Source organism: Rana temporaria, chromosome 4 (genome assembly GCF_905171775.1).
Source record: "Rana temporaria chromosome 4, aRanTem1.1, whole genome shotgun sequence".
NCBI lineage: Eukaryota > Metazoa > Chordata > Amphibia > Anura > Ranidae > Rana > Rana temporaria.
In genome coordinates this window covers 440,291,313-440,305,567 of record NC_053492.1, presented here as the reverse complement: position 1 = coordinate 440,305,567, position 14,255 = coordinate 440,291,313, and the positions used below count along the sequence as shown (strand labels likewise).

General features: G+C 44.1%; 1 protein-coding gene across 2 annotated transcripts in view; it reads left to right on the top strand.

The window, feature by feature from the left end:
- UBR2 (ubiquitin protein ligase E3 component n-recognin 2) overlaps positions 1–14,255 on the top strand; it is a 129,181-nt gene that overhangs the window by 81,948 nt on the left and 32,978 nt on the right. For both annotated transcript variants that reach the window (XM_040351504.1, XM_040351505.1), the window contains exons 27-31: positions 209–318; positions 2,217–2,297; positions 4,837–5,018; positions 7,945–8,147; positions 11,048–11,141. In XM_040351504.1, the coding sequence (XP_040207438.1) occupies positions 209–318; positions 2,217–2,297; positions 4,837–5,018; positions 7,945–8,147; positions 11,048–11,141 (670 nt within the window). The remainder of the gene's footprint in view (positions 1–208; positions 319–2,216; positions 2,298–4,836; positions 5,019–7,944; positions 8,148–11,047; positions 11,142–14,255) is intronic.

Here is a 14,255-nt window from a genome sequence, read left to right as displayed (position 1 = left end):
TATGGAATTTACTGGTAAGTCAAAATTCAATTTTTTGCCTTTATTTCTGTTTAACATGGATTAATTTCTGTATAATTTGATTGTAAACTGCGCTTGATGGGAGCTGGTATGAGTTATTTTGTTCCCTGCTAAGCATTCCATAATATATAATGGCTATATACATCACAGTACATTTAAAATAGGATGATTATTATATTCTTACTTTCAGGACCTGGTGAAGGCTCCAGCACATCCCCCAGCATACTGGCTTTATTGGAGACGCTGCAGAACGCCGCTCACCTGGAGGTCCACAAGGACATGATCCGCTGGATACTGAAGGTGTTGTTTTGTTATACAGATCTATAAGGATACATTCACTTTAAAAAATAAGTGCATTTATGATTGTTTTTTTACTTGAAACCTGTGAAGCAGGGATATGCAATTAGCGGACCTCCAGCTGTTGCCAAACTACAAGTCCCATGAGGCATAGCGAGACTCTAACAGCATCAAGCATGACACCCAGAGGCAGAGGCATGATGGGACTTGTAGTTTGGCAACAGCTGGAGGTCCGCTAATTGCATATCCCTGCTGTAAAGCATTGCACCTGCACTCAGCAGATCACTGGTGCCATCCAGGACTCCTGCAGATTTGTCAGTGTATTTGCTCGTACCCCGTACAGGCAGGCAGATACACAATGACCAGAAGAGACCATGAACTACCACAGAGCTCAACATTGAGAACTACAAGCCGACAGCTGTCAGTACTTGTATTTTCCCATTCACAGAACTCTGAATGAATGACACGGCTGGCTGGGCCGGCCCCTACCTGGCTGCGTTCTTTTCTAACAGGTACAGCGGGCCCCCGGAGAAGATGCCGGCTCACTGTCACTAGGTGTGAGAGAGTAGAGAGGAGGAGAGGCTGCAGCTGCTGTAACATGTTAATAAAAAGGTGAACTTATCCTTTAAAGCAGAACTGCAGGCACATAGATAAATACACCATTTTACCTGTCAAAAAATTTGTAATCCTGTACAGCAAGCGCTAACATTTTAACAGCCCTGCCGGACAGCACAGACAGGTGGGTCACCCCACATTTCTGTACTGTAGTTAAAGCAGTGTTCCGGCCAAAAAAAAAATTAAAAGCTAGCAGCTACACATACTGCAGCCGCTGGCTTTTAACGATAGGACACTTACCTGTCCTGGAGTCCCTCAATGTCGGCACCGCAGCTGATGTTTTGATCAGCTGTCAGGTGCTGCCGCCGCCATTGCGGGTATGGGAACCCGGCAGTGTAGCCTTTTGACTTCATGCCGGAAACCCTAGTGCGCATGCGTGAGGCCCCACTCCTCTCTCCTATTGGCCGGGGGGTGGGGAGGGAGCCCCGTGTTGACATCACGGTATCCTGTCCCCCCCAAAAGGTGCTAAATGTGGCACCAGAGGCGGGGGGGGGGAGAGGAATCCGATGAGCGGAATTTCCACTTTAGGGTGGAACTCCGCTTTAAGTAGTACAGCCTGGTCACTTTCCTGCCCCCAGCCTGCTATTGAAAAGTGGGGGAGCAGAAGCACGCTGAGGAGATTAGCTCTTTCTATAGTCCTCTGGTCACCCTACTCTTTTGATCACTTGTGCATGCAGAACACTTGATTGGCTCCTAGAGATGCAGCTCCCTATCTTAGTCTGCTGTACAGGGAATTAAAATGCTAATACAAAATCAATTTCAGGTACAAGTTGCATTTAAAAATGTACGATATATTTCTTTTCTTTAATGTTTGGCGAAAATCTTTAAAATGTAGTCTAAGAGTTACCATACATGTTACAATCGGACCGTACAAACTTTGTACAATCCCCTTTAGATTTACAATAATTATGTACCTTAAAGACCTGAAAAGTGTATGTGTGCCGCTCTGGCTCATTGAGGAGGGTCATGACTAAGCGTCGGGGGTGGAGTAAAATGTGATGGGAGCGTGGCCTGGTTGGAGTCCAGGCTGAGGTTGCCACTCCATTCACCTTTCTAAGTCACTTTAGATGTGCGAATTCTAGGGGCCGTCCCTCTTTTTTTCCCTTGTATGTAACTTAAAGACTAACTTGGGCTACAAATGAATTGGATAGATTATCTGGCAGACCATTGGGCTACATATTTGTTGGTAGCTCTAATGAGATTGTACAATCTGATTTGTAATGTGTGGTGAGCTGAAGGGCCTTGCATTATGTGAAAGGGCTGATGTCTAAAATTCTGTATTGCAGATGTTCAGCACTATTAAGAAGATCCGGGAGAGCTCATCGACCACGCCTGTGTTGGAGACGGCGGGAAGTGGGTTAGAGGACGTAAGTGTGTACAGGCGATGGTATATAATATTTATAAATGGGTCCATTGGAAATGTAATGCTGTATAGCACAGGTGTCAAACACAAGGTCCGCAAGCCGAATCCGGCCCTCCAGGAAAGCTCCAACCCTCCTCCAGACCCTTACTTTTTGCTTTCAAGCAATGCATCCAGCTTCTTCCCAGCAGCAGCATAAGGAAAGGGGGGTGCACTGTGTGATGTAAGGGAGAGTGGGGGACTCAACTTCTGATGGTGGGGTGACTCTTGACATCTAATGTAAGGGGAGGGGATGCGTTGGACATCTAATATTACAAGTACAACCGTCCCTTTTGAGGGCAATCATAATGCTGATGCGGCCCAAGATGAAATTGAGTTTGACACCCCTGCTGTATAGGTAGAACAATGAAACTTTGACCCCAGCAGTTTTTCACTAATCTCTAGTATACAGACAGCTAAAAAATGTAAAAAGGGTATGTATTGGAAGGGTTATCGAGGTAATAAAAAAAAAGCCTGAAAAAAGAAATGCAGTCACCACATTTAAAGTATAACTACAGGCAAAACTTTTTTTTTCTTTTTCATTTTGTAAGGGAGGATTATTAACCCCGTCTGTTATATCACATCGGGGAGATTTTCCTTCACTTTGTGTCTTAAAGGCCAAAACAGGAAGTGAGAGAAAATCCCTGAAAATCCAAAGCAGGTCTTCACGCTAAACCCCCCCCCCCCCTTTTTTTTGTTTAACTCCTACTTACCTGTTTGTGAGTCCTGCATATTTAAGTTACTCGCCTGACCAGTAAATTTTGCGCCACACAAAAATATGTTAATTCCTAATGGCACCCTCGTGCACCCAGCAAGTGCGCATGCATTAACGCCTTCCAAAATACTTGGTACTGCAGTAACATGCGTTTAAGTGCAGGGCCATCCCTAAAACCTTGGCGCCACCTTTTTTTTGTGCATTTTGCACACTTAGGTCTGCCCATTGAAATTAATGGGCTGTCCTAAAATCTAAGCGCATCCTGGTGTGACGAGCCCTAAAAAATATTTTCTTTTTTCCTTTTTAAATAAATTGTGTTTTAGTTTCAATATTTCTTTATTGAAATAGATGGGGTTTTTGTATGTGCTCATGGGGCTCAGTTTACAGATATTTAGGTTCTCTACTGTGCAGTTCTTCGAAAAGTAGCACTCCGAATCTAAAGGTTGCTCCCTAGCTACAGTGGATAAAACAAAAGATATTTTTAAAACTTTATGAAGACTATTATTGGAGGGTACAAAAAAGTTTTAAGCCCTCCTGTGCAAATTATTGTAGATCTTTGTTGATACCTGTAACGGCTACCCAGGTAGTACGAGGGTATCAGCCGTTGGAGACGTCCTTTTCCCTAGCAAGTTGCGATATGCAAGTAAAACCGGTATCATTCCATCCCCAAGATCCAGAGAGAGAGAGAGAGAGAGAGTCCCCCTTCAAGAACGAGACACGGCTGCGGTTTGAAGGGTCAAGTAGACTGATTTTAATGGTACATACACCTAGCTTATATGTGGTTACACTGTTACAGGAACAATGACAATCTCTGCCTCCCCCCCCCCCTTACACAGGGGGGGCTTCAATACACATACTTTGAAATAATGACATTCCCTTGAGCCACTCAGTCTCTAGACGGTTTGGCTCCAGCTTACATCTAACATGACTTGATCAGACAATAGAATTCAATTAACCTTTAAAACAATTATACACTCACACATACTCCCATCAGCATACACCTGACAGGAGGCTGTAACTACACAAAGGAGAGTCCATTAGCTATGCAAAGGGAATATTAGCATTCAGCAGTGAAAGAGTTCCTTCTATAATTAACCCTTTGAGCTCAGAATACAATGTGGTAAATCCAATTGTAACAAGTCATGCAGTTCTTTTTAGTCCTCACTGCATGATGGTTATCGATGTCCAGGCAGCATGCATAGGTCCGTTACAATACCCATGACTAATTTCACAATAATTCCATTCCCCAAGTAACTCTACATAGGAAACAGTAGGGCTAGGTTCACACTTTGTGTATGCAGAGCACATCCCGTTTTCTACGTGTTCTCATGTGTAGGGGCAGCCCATTCATTTTTAATAGGTTGTCCTACACATGAGGAATTAAAAATTCACGTGTTAGCAGATGCGTGCGAGTGCCATTTAACAATTAGTTTCTATGTGTGAGAGTGCGCAGATTTTGTCATGCGTTCCCAGCACGCACAAAGTGCGAACCTTTGAATTATATCTTATGCCGAAATCTGCATGTCTTGTTTTCTGTAATCCTTCCTTATGATTATGGCGTGTTTCACTTTTTTGTCAATTTTAATAAAAATCTATTAAAACTTGGTGAAAACTTAGAAATTAATATATAAAAACTTGATAGTATTGCAGGCTTGTCCTGTCTTGGCATTTGTAAGAACAGACGAAATTTTAAATGGATATATTACATTTGACATTTGTTAGATTATAATATGTTCTAGGCAGTTCAGTTTTCTGCATGTGCCACAAAAACATGCTACGTTGTGCTTTGCAGATCACGCGTGATAAAGACAAAGCAGAGCGGAAAAGGAAGGCAGAGATTGCCCGCCTCCGGAAGGAGAAGATCATGGCACAGATGTCCGAAATGCAGAGGCACTTCATTGATGAGAACAGGGAGCTTTTCCAGCAGTCGTTAGATGAACTCAGCGTATCGGCATCCACATCCCACGATCACAGGTGAGCTCAGCACCTTCTAATAGGATGCCTGTTAGATACTCCTAGTCTGTGAATGAGGACTGGGGCTATTCACTGTATACATAGCCTCCTGTTTTGTAGTGCCCAATCTGGTGTTCAGGTGTTATTATGCGGTAAGAGAAAACAGAAAAAACATCAGACACTTAGGCTCCATTCACATCTAGGCGGACGAAATCGCGGCGTTTTGTCGCCGCAAATCGCGGTACAAATAGCAGCGTTTTGTACCGCGATTTGCGGCGACAAAACACTGGTATTGTCCGCCTAGATGTGCCCCAGATTGACCCCCTCTATGGAGATGCTTCCCATCTCCTAGCCGAACGCCGAAAGACGCCTGAAAAAAAGGTCCGGGACCTTTTTTCAGGCGGCAGGCGTTCGGCGTGGAGATGTGAACCATCTCCATAGAGGGAAATGTGTTTCCAGCCCTCTGGCAGCAGCGGCGTAGCGCTACAGGCGTAAAAACGCCTAGATGTGAATGGGGGCTTAAGGTAAACCTTGCATGGGCGGTGTACAGTGGGAGGGGTAATGCACCGATTGGATCGTGGAATACGATTTCCCTCATGCTCATCCCAATTTTGGAGGAGGATCCTAGTTTACAGTGACCTCATTTGAGGTAAGCCACACACTGCTTCAAGGTGTCCTGTATCATGTTATCCTAATCTAGTCAATGAGAGCATTAAATACATTGAAATCAAGCTTAACTAAGTGCCCCCTCTTTCTTCTGGTGCATGGACATGGACTAATACACCAGACTTGGCTAATGGCCAAACCAAGATGTCTCATGTAAATGCACTCTGTTGGATAACTAGTGTTTTCAGAAATGGCACCTCTTGTATTTCTGTCATAATTTGTCAGATTATTCCCCCCTGAAAATGGACCGCCTGTCCGTCTTCATCTGAGCCGCCAGACGGATGGAAAATAGGGTCATTATCCGTCTGGATTTGGCGGATCAGATTGGATAGCAGCGGATGTAAGCGGACATTTCACCGCTGACATCCATCGCTTCACAGAGGTGAATGGAGGGTCTGATTAGTTCTACCTGAAAAACAGACAGGCGAACGTGATCGGACAGCCCGTGTGAAAGGGGACTTAAAGTGATATAAAAGGAACACTAAAGTAAAAAAAAAATTTTTTTTGTAAAATAACAAACATGTTATACTTGCCTCCACTGTGCAGCTCGTTTTGCACAGAGTGTCCCCGAACCCGGTCTTCTGGGGTCCCTCGGCGGCTGTCTCGACTCCTCGCAAGAGCTTTCCACCTTCATGCGAGCTTGCATGGTGGAAAGCTTTCGCGGGCGCGCTCCTGTGATACAGCTGCGGGCATAGCCACCAACTGTATGCCCCGCCCCCCGGCACGCCGTGTCATCGGATGCAATTGACAGCAGCGACAGCCAATGGCTGCGCTGCTATCAATCCGTCCAGCCTAGCCAATCAATGGCCAGGCTGGGAACCGAAGAGGATCACGGAGATGCGCGCTGGACTTTCGAGGGGTGAGGTAAGTAAAACGGGGGGTTCGGGGGCGATACTGTCGGATGTTTTTTCACCTTAATGCATAGGATGCATTAAGGTGAAAAAACATTTACCTTTACAACCCCTTTAATGTCTTGTTTGTTTTTGTTTAAAAATAACAAACATTTTATACTTGCCTGCTCTGTGCAGTGGTTTTACACAGAGCGGCTCGGGTCCTCTTCTTCTCAGGTCCCCTCCCTCCTCCTGAGTGCCCCCACAGCAAGCAGCTTGCTATGGGGGCAGCCGAGCCACAGCTGTGTGTCCATTCAGACACAGAGCCCCAGCTCGGTCCCGCCCTCACTGACTTTGATTGACAGCAGCGGGAGCCAGTGGCACCCACTGCTGTCTCAGCCAAATGGGAGGGATAGTCCCCAGACAGCTAAGGCTATTGTTTAACATCGCTGGATCAAGATGGTGCTTGAGTAAGATAAAAAAAAGCCTGCCTTTAAAACCACTTTAACCGACCCCTGCCCACAAATCTGATTCTGATTAGAAAAATAAATTTTAAATTGATTACTTTTTATTACTTGGTACTTCAACGGTTGATTTCTCACCTTGCTAAGTTATAGCCCTAAAAAAACTTTTTAAGTTTAAAAGTATATATACTTGGTTCAAACGTTTGTTCATGTATGTACATTTGTTTTGCTTTAAGAATACTAAAAGCGGTTGTAAACCCGCATCAAATTTTTGTTTTTTTTCTCCTGCAAGACAAAAGTCATATTGAGCTAATATGCACCGCATATTAGCTCATTATGAAATACTTACCTCGGAACGAGGTGTGTAGAACTTACCTGGTTCACGCCGAGCGAGATATCATCTTGCCTCGGCGTGTCTTCCGGGTATCGCCGCTCCAGCGCTGTGATTGGCTGGAGCGGCGATGACGTCACTCCCGCGCGTGCGCGCAGGAGATTTAAATTCGGCAAGGTCCGGCGGCTGCCGGTCCTTTCGCCGTAGATCCCCCCTGCGCATGCGCCACATTGCGAGGGGAATATCTCCTAAACCGTGCAGGTTTAGGAGATATTCTCCTTACCTACAGGTAAGCCTTATTATAGGCTTACCTGTAGGTAACAGTCAAAAAAGTGGGTTTACAACCACTTTAAAGAATTTCCAGAGCACTTTTAAAAAAGAATAAAGGAAGATTCACTGGGTTGAGTCATTTAGTTCTCCATCTCAATTAAAGCTTGAACTACAATTGTAAATAATTGGTAAATGGAGGTAAAGATGTGAAAAGGAGTCCTAAAGCTCAATCTGCTGGTTGGATAAAAGTATGCTTAATATACATTTGCAGTATTTTTAATATTTACCTGAATGAAATTTTGTTTTTTTGTTTTTTTAGTCTTGAACTTCACAGAAAATGTATACAAATCCATGAATTGTTTCCTTTTAATGTTTTATCTTCTCAGCGGTCCTGCAATTTTGGACACCAAGCTTGTTGCTCTTGGCCCTCATCAGACCCGCTTTGCAGAACAAAGCCAGCTGGTGACCTGCATTCTATGCCAGGAGGAGCAGGCTTTCAGTGTGGATAACAAAGCCATGGTTCTTGCTGCCTTCATTCAAAGATCAACAGTCTTCTCAAAGAACAGGGCAAAAATTATTCAAGATCCAGGTGAGCAGCTTTATTGGAATGGTGTGCTGCCAGTATCTAATCTATTTCTGCAATAGAACTTTTACTCTGCAGGATTAGCCTTCCCCATGAATACTAAGCAAACATGGATAAGCTACCTTGGTTTCTTGTATACTATATGCCATTGGCCTACGCAAACCCTATTTGGGGCTCGCTGCTTCCTTCAGGCCAACAATGGAGGGTTTTACCTGCATTGGCTCCTACTGCAAAATTAGATAACCAGCAATGGGATACACTGTTCAAGCAACTTTGGTAGCTTGATTTTGAAGTACCAGACTCTGGCCTGATCCTCCCCCCCTCCCCCTGCCTGAAGGCCTGCCGTATCCCCATCAGTTCTCTGTACTTGACCCCTTTATTTTGTTACCATAAATAAGATTTCACATTCTGAGTCACGCCATCTCTTGAAAGTATACATTTATTAATCTTAACTATCTTCTATCACACTTGGACTTTTGGACATCAGTTAAGCATACCAAAGGCATATGACCAACTGAGATGCACTGGTCCATTAACTGACCTTCACCAGCCCCCTGAAGACAAAAGGGCAATCTTACAATCTAAATTATAATATATAACATTTGGCTTTAGGCTGGGTTTACACTGATGCAGCCGTGAGTCACGTCAGGGGGTCCGGTGCGTTCCTTTTTACTGATTTCAGTTGCGAATCGGGTCCAAATGTTTGCCTGAATTCACCCCTGAAACTGAGCCAAAGACGCACAGAACCCTTTTCCAATGCATACGGCCGCCCTGGAGATGTGTGTACAGGCTCCATCGAGAGCTGGTCACGCTCTCCTGTCATGCGAATTGGATGCGGTGAAAATCGCATCCAATTCGAGTTGGTGCTACCAACTATGGGCCAGATTCACAAAAGAGATACGACGGCGTATCTCCTGATACGCTGTCGTATCTCTGAGAGTATCTGTGCGGCTGATTCATAGAATCAGTTACGCATAGATTGCCCTAAGATCCGACAGGTGTAATTGACTTACACCGTCGGATCTTGGGATGCAATACTTCGGCCGCCGCTGGGTGGAGTTTGCGTCGTTTTCCAGCGTCGGGTATGCAAATTAGCTTTTACGGCGATCCACGAAGGTACGCGCGTTCGTTACGTCGTCGCTAGTCGGTTTTTCCCGTCGCAAAGTTAGGCCTGCTTTTTCATGGCTTAACTTTAGACGAGCCATGTTAAAGTATGGCCGTCGTTCCCGGGTCGAATTTTTTTTTTTTGCATAAGACGTCCGGGAATATGAAAGTACGTTACGCACGTCGCCATTCAAAAAACACGTCGGGGCGCCGTAATTTCACGCAATGCATGTCGGGAAATTTCCTAACAGCATGCGCAGAACGTTCGGCGCAGAACGTTCGGCGCAGGAACGCGCCTAATTTAAATGGTACCCGCCCCATTTAAATTAGGCGGGCTTGCGCCGTACGTCTTTACGTTACTCCGCCGCAAGTTTGCACTCAAGTGCTTTGTGAATCAAGCACTTACGAGGAAAACTTGCGGCGGTGTAACTTAACTATTTACCCCCGGACCATATTGCTGGTCAAAGACCAGAGCACTTTTTGCGATTCGGGACTGCGACGCTTTAACTGCCAATTGCGCGGTCGTGCGACGTGGCTCCCAAACAAAATTGGCGTCCTTTTTTCCCCACAAATAGAGCTTTCTTTTGGTGGTATTTGATCACCTCTGCGGTTTTTATTTTTTGCGCCATAAACAAAAATAGAGCGACAATTTTGAAAAAAAATAATATTTTTTACATTTTGCTGTAATAAATATCCCCCAAAAATATATAAAAAAAAAAATTTTTTCCTTAGTTTAGGCCGATACGTATTCTTCTACATATTTTTCGTAAAAAAAATCGCAATAAGCGTTTATTGATTGGTTTGCGCAAAAGTTATAGCGTTTACAAAATAGGGGGTATTTTTATGGCATTTTTATTAATATATTTTTTTTAGTAATGGCGGCGATCAGCGATTTTTTTTCGTTACTGCGACATTATGGCGGACACTTTGGACAAATTTTTGGGACCATTGGCATTTTTATAGCGATCAGTGCTATAAAAATGCATTAGATTACTATAAAAATGCCACTGGCAGTGAAGGGGTTAACACTAGGGGGCGGGGAAGGGGTTGAGTATGTCCCTGGGTGTGTTCTTACTGTGGGGGGGGGGTGGCCTCACTAGGGGAAACACTGATTCTCTGTTCATACATTGTATGAACAGAAAATCAGCATTTCCCCCGCTGACAGGACCGAGAGCTGTGTGTTTACACACACAGCTCCCGGTCCCCGCTCTGTAACGAGCGATCGCGTGTGCCCGGCGGCGATCGCGCCCGCCGGGCACACGCACGGGAGTCGGGGGCGAGCGGGGGGCGCGCGCGCCTCCGGCGGCGCGCACGCGCCCCCTAGTGGCGGCTATACGATAGGACGTATAGCTACGGGCTCTCGCCCAGGAGAGCCGACCTGCCGCCGTATAATGACGGTGGCTGGTCGGCTAGTGGTTAAGAACGATACATTACGCCGCTGCAGTTCTCTATGAATCTGGCCCTATATTTCTTTAGTTAGAGGGCCCTAATAATAGGATCACCCTAATATAAATATAATTCTAAGCCTAGAATTTAAATAAACCTAACCTTAATACTATTAAGAAAATATCAAGCAAACCTTAAATTGTCAATCTGATAATACTGACAATATAATATTGGAGATTTTGCTCAAAGCGAACCGCATACAAAAATCTGAGAGACAGACTCGGCAATCAAATTCTGTCAATGAAAGCTATTTGAGAAAACAATTGTTTTATCAGTCTAGCATTGTAGACTTCTCGTGTATGGAACTGATGTACTATTTACTTGCAGTAAGTTTGTTTCATTTGCTGTCTCTGCAGAAAACTACGATCCTCTAATCATGCATCCAGACTTGGCATGTGGAACGCACACAGGAAGTTGTGGGCATATTATGCATGCACACTGCTGGCAGAGGTAATTTTTACAATATATTTATGACGGTACTACATTTTCTGTAATTGTGATGAATAAAAACAACCAAATCGGTGCATATTTTTATAACCCTCCAGGGTAGAAACCTACGAAATAGGATCAGATTCATAGCTCCACAATTAAAGGCCAAGTTCACCTTTTGGAACATATTACATGTTCAACTTGTATTTAGAGTGGAACATGTAACATGTTTCAGCTCCTGCTTTCTCTCAGCAGGATCCTGGCATTGCACCTGCAATCTGCTGATCGCGGGTGCAATGCTTTACAGGCTCCGGTGTAAAAATATGAAAAATTCACTTTTTTTTTTTTTTTTTTACCTTCAAACAGTTGTGCATTTTATTTATTTTTTAATAAGAGGTAATTCAATGTTTTTAGCAATGCAGCACAGGAGTCAAAAACGCCTTGCCCTTTCACACTGAGGCGTTGCACTGGCGGGGCGTTGCAAAAAGTCCTGCAAGAAGCATCTTTGGAGCAGCTTTTGGGCGCTGAAAAAAGCGTTTCAAAAACGCCCCTCTCCATTGAAATGAATTGAAACCGCTGTAAAAAACGCCTTGCCCTTTCACACTGAGGTACTGCAAAAACGCCCTAAAACGTTAGGGTCTTAGCGGTGCTTTACCAGTGTTTTTCTGAAGCACTCAGGCTTTCACATTGGGATTGCAGATGAGGCTTCGCTCTAACGCTCGAAAAACGCCCCAGTGTGAAAGGGGCCTTAAAGTGGATGTAAACGCCCCCAAAAAAAATTTTTTTTGATGGCACAATGTAGAGTATAAGAGTCCCTATCATCTGTGCCCAGTCTGGCCACACAGAGTTAATCTAGCGCTGAGCAATCCTCTTTTAATATACAATATAGAAAAAGCCGCGCAGCTTTTTCTATATTGTATATTATCTCTGTTTATCACTCTGTTTATCACGCGTTTTTTTTTGTTTTCCAATCCTCTTTTAATGTTCAGTGAAAATTAACAGAATTCCAGATAAAAACTTGCCAAATTATAAAGTCCGTTTCTCTGTTCTTGCTTTGTGTTACAGGTTATTTACATATCTAGAGCTTGGACATGTTTATCATATATTATGTTATGTTTATCATAATATGAGGTGATCCAAAGTTCATTGTATATTACCAGGATATGTAAATAACCTGTAACACAAAGCAAGAACAGAGAAACTGACTTTATAATTTGGCAAGTTTTTATCTGGGATTCTGTTAATTTTCACTGAATATTAAGAGGATTGCTCAGCGCTGGATTAACTCTGTGTGGCAAGACTGGGCACAGATGATAGGAAATCTTATACTCTACATTGTGACATCAACTTTACATCCACTTTAAGGTAGAGTTACTCGTAGACAGTTGGACGATGTAGCTGATCATGTAGCAGTTCTTCATTTATGCTCCACTAAAGTGTTATATAACATCGGATTTAAAACCAGTTGGGGGCTTGGACATTTAGGCCTGGTTCACACCTATGAATTTTTAGCGCATTTTCTGTTTTGCAAAAACACACTACAGTCCATTTAACATGGTTTCCTATGGATGTAGTTCACATCTGTGCATTTTAAGGAAAGTTCCATAGAATTCAATGGATGAAAAGTATGTGTTTAAAAACGTAATATGCAAACTGCATAGGTGTGAATCAGGCCTTGTCTGATTTTTACTTTTTCATCAGTAGGAGCCTCGGTACATTTATACAGTACAACAATAATTGACCCAAGAATAAGTTATACTGAAGTGTCGTGTGTTTGTTATTTTTAACAAACAAACAAAAAAATATATCTTATACTTACCTTCCCTGTGCGCAGTGTATTTGCACAGAGCAGCCTGGATCTTGTTCTCGGGTCCCTCTTCGACTCTCCTGGCCCCTCCCTCCTGTTGAATGCCCCCACAGCAAGCAGCTTGCTAAAGGGGCACACAAGGAGATAAGGGCGCTCTGGTGGTTAGCTGGTCAGAGGGGTGATAAAATGGCACTCCTGGGCAGCACTTTGGTTAGAGGAGAAGTAACTCTGAAGATATTAAAAGGAAAAGAAAGGCACCTCTAAGTGCAGTATGCAAAATGTAATAGTGCACAAAGGGTTAAAAGCACTTACAAGATCGTTGTGTTAAATAACATGATAAAATCGGGAGTCCTCATCTGTGGCATGTGTCCATCATCGGCGCAGTGTAGAGAGCCGTCCAGCAGCTGTAAAGTGTTCTTGTACGTGCTGGAGAGAGGAGACAGCAGGAAAGTCTCTGTTCCGGTTTCACAGCAAACGCACAAGGCTGATGGCGTCAGTGGGGAGAAGGAGGCGGTAACGCGTTTCGGAGCATGTGCAGCTCCTTCGTAGACCTATGCCCATACTCCTCATGCTGGCTTACTCCTCCCCTTCACTATTCATAAGCCAGCTTGAGGAGTACAGGGCGTAGGTCTGACGAAGGAGCTGCACATGCTCTGAAATGCGTTACCGCCCCCTTCTCCCCTCTGACGCCATCAGCCTCATGTGTCCTGCAGTGAACCTGGAACACAGGCTTCCCTGCTGCCTCCTCTCCCAACACATACGAGAACGCTTTACAGCTGGTGGACAGCTCTACACTGCTCACTCCCACCGTGCCGAGGATGGACACACGCCACAGATGAGGACTTCTGATTTTACCATGTTTTTTTAACAACGATCTTGAAAGTGCTTTTAACCCTTTTGTGAACTTTATTACATTTTGCATACTGCACTTGGAGGCGACTTTCTTTACTTTTTCACTGACTTTGACAGCAGCAGGAGTCAATGGTGTTGCGTTGTTGTGTCAGCCAATGAGGAGGGGAGGCTTGGGCAGCTGGGACACTCCTAGAACTTCGCTGTAGCTAGATGAGGTTCAGGTAAATATTAGGGGGGGGGGCTAAGGTGGGCTGCTGCACACAGGATTATTTATCTCAATGCACAGTATGCTTTAAGATAAAGTGATTGTAAAGTTGGAAGGCTTTTAAGTCTGTTTCCCAATTTCCAGATGTGCCAAAAGGTGGTGAATTTTTCCCACTTATCCAACTTTTTGGTTTGCATCTCCTCCATAAGCCTGAAGATGGTTTTAGAACTGACTCATGTGACTGTTTATCTTTTTGTTATCGGTCAGTGGT